General features: G+C 34.6%; 1 protein-coding gene across 1 annotated transcript; it reads right to left on the reverse strand.

Annotated features, from left to right (window-relative positions):
* Window positions 1-840: 840 nt before the first annotated feature.
* On the reverse strand, window positions 841-1,449 carry LOC129244113 (uncharacterized). The gene is made up of 3 exons (XM_054881727.1): window positions 1,372-1,449; window positions 1,077-1,250; window positions 841-996 (listed from the first exon to the last, which is right to left on the reverse strand). Exons 1-3 carry the CDS (start codon window positions 1,447-1,449, stop codon window positions 841-843), a joined length of 408 nt encoding a protein of 135 aa, XP_054737702.1.
* Between the last annotated feature and the right edge of the window lie 390 nt (window positions 1,450-1,839).

Raw genomic sequence — 1,839 nt, forward strand, 5'->3', positions numbered from 1 at the left:
GGTAAACGTGAGTCCCATAGCCCTAGAAGCACTGTAGATCACTAGATCACCTAACAGCATATCAGAGAGGAAACGTAGGGCTCGTCGTTGTTGGCTGTTTGCAAAGTTTCAATTCCATTTGTTTGTTTTGCGGGTAGCTGTGGCATGAAGAGCCTGTGTTTGTTAGCATCTTATGCAACTCCAGCGGCTGCGAACCAAAATTCGAGTGACAAAAAATATGATTCGATGTTGGTATAGTTCACAAGAAATCTTTTGAATAGTGTATTAAATTCTCTACGAATGGGTTGGTGCGTGACTACCATTTGGAATTCACAGAGAGAACGTGGGTTCGAATTTCGATGAAACACCAAAATTAAGAAAAACATTTTTCTAATAGCGATTGCCCTTCGGCAGGCAATGACAAACCTCCGAGTGTATTTCTGTCATGAAAAAGCTCCTCATAAAAATATCTGCCGTTCGGAGTCGGCTTGAAACTGTAGGTCCCTCCATTTGTGAAACAACATCAAGACGCGCACACCACAAATAGGAGGAGGAGCTCGGCCAAACATCCAAAAAGGGTGAACGCGCCAATTCTGTATACATATATACATATACATTAAATTCTCACTATTGCGACACACTAAATGCGAGTGAAAATGGCAAACACTAATGGAAAATGATAACAACGTCGGTTTTAGTTATGATTTTTAAACGAAGCGTCAATCTTTGAATTGGGAAAACTAACTCTGCACTGACAGATAAATAAGCTCAAATGAGCAAAATAAATTTCTCTTGTTTGACCGGTTTTCTATTGCTATTTTATTATCTATTGTTATTTTAGAATTATTAATTAACTTTTGCTTATCTTTCAAATGCTTGAAAACGTATTTTAATCTCAGCACTGAATATATTATTAGAGTACCATTTTGTGATGAAGGTGAATATACCATTGCCAAATGGCAGCACTTTGCCCACCGCTTTGCCATCGAATGGATAGTGATCAACAAGCAAATCGTGCTAGACGAAAAAAAAATTTATAAATTAGTTAATTTGAAAACATTAGAAATCAATAGAATATTTAAACTATGCCTACTCACATCATATGGACAGCTATGATTCATATTACTGTACCGTTCGAGCCCCATAACACTATAAGCCAGTTTTGCCAATAAATTCCGACGTTTACTATTAAAAAAGGCACACCAATCGACTGTGTGTTGTACCATAGGTGGACGATTCTCATAGCCACTCATCACAACGCTGCATATAAGCTTTAATGTAGAGAATGTTATTTACTCGTAACAGCCCTTATATGTACATTTTCGACGATTGTCTTTAATAATTTTTTCCTTTTCTAATTTTCGAGGATTTAATATTGATTGAGAAACTCACCGTTATATTATTTGCCGGCCTTTGGTACAGTGCACTCGATATGGTCACTTCATAAATGTCTCGACTCACATGCTCCATTTTACATTCTGTATAGTTGAAATACTGCGGCCGAATTGATTTGCAGGTAACTTCAAGCAATTTGACAATTCTTTCCTTAAAAATTAAATGAGTTTATTTTTTTTAACCTTTCAAATACAATAAAATACTGGTAACTAACATTTTGAACAGATTTCAATTGCAATACAGCGAAGTAGATGAAAATTATTATAAAATTTTTACATTGCTTGAACATTTTAGAGTAATTTTCAATAAACCAGTTTGTATGACTTCTGACTACTAACTGTATGAGTTTTATTTTTTACTAGGCAAAAGGCTCATTAAATAGTTATTTAGGTTAATAAGTCTACGAGCCCTAACAAATGATTTTTTTAATAATTTGTGTTTAAAAATAATTAAACAATTTTTTAG

Source organism: Anastrepha obliqua, chromosome 4 (genome assembly GCF_027943255.1).
Source record: "Anastrepha obliqua isolate idAnaObli1 chromosome 4, idAnaObli1_1.0, whole genome shotgun sequence".
Taxonomy (NCBI): Eukaryota; Metazoa; Arthropoda; class Insecta; order Diptera; family Tephritidae; genus Anastrepha; species Anastrepha obliqua.

Bases quoted from the DNA above. Each gene is read 5' to 3' on its own strand.
- LOC129244113 (XM_054881727.1), bottom strand. From the start codon at position 1,449: ATGGAGCATGTGAGTCGAGACATTTATGAAGTGACCATATCGAGTGCA. The intron at 1,251-1,371 runs GTGAGTTTCTCA...TCTACATTAAAG, and splicing joins GGCCGGCAAATAATATAACG to CTTATATGCAGCGTTGTGAT. The intron at 997-1,076 runs GTGAGTAGGCAT...TTTTTCGTCTAG, and splicing joins ATCATAGCTGTCCATATGAT to CACGATTTGCTTGTTGATCA.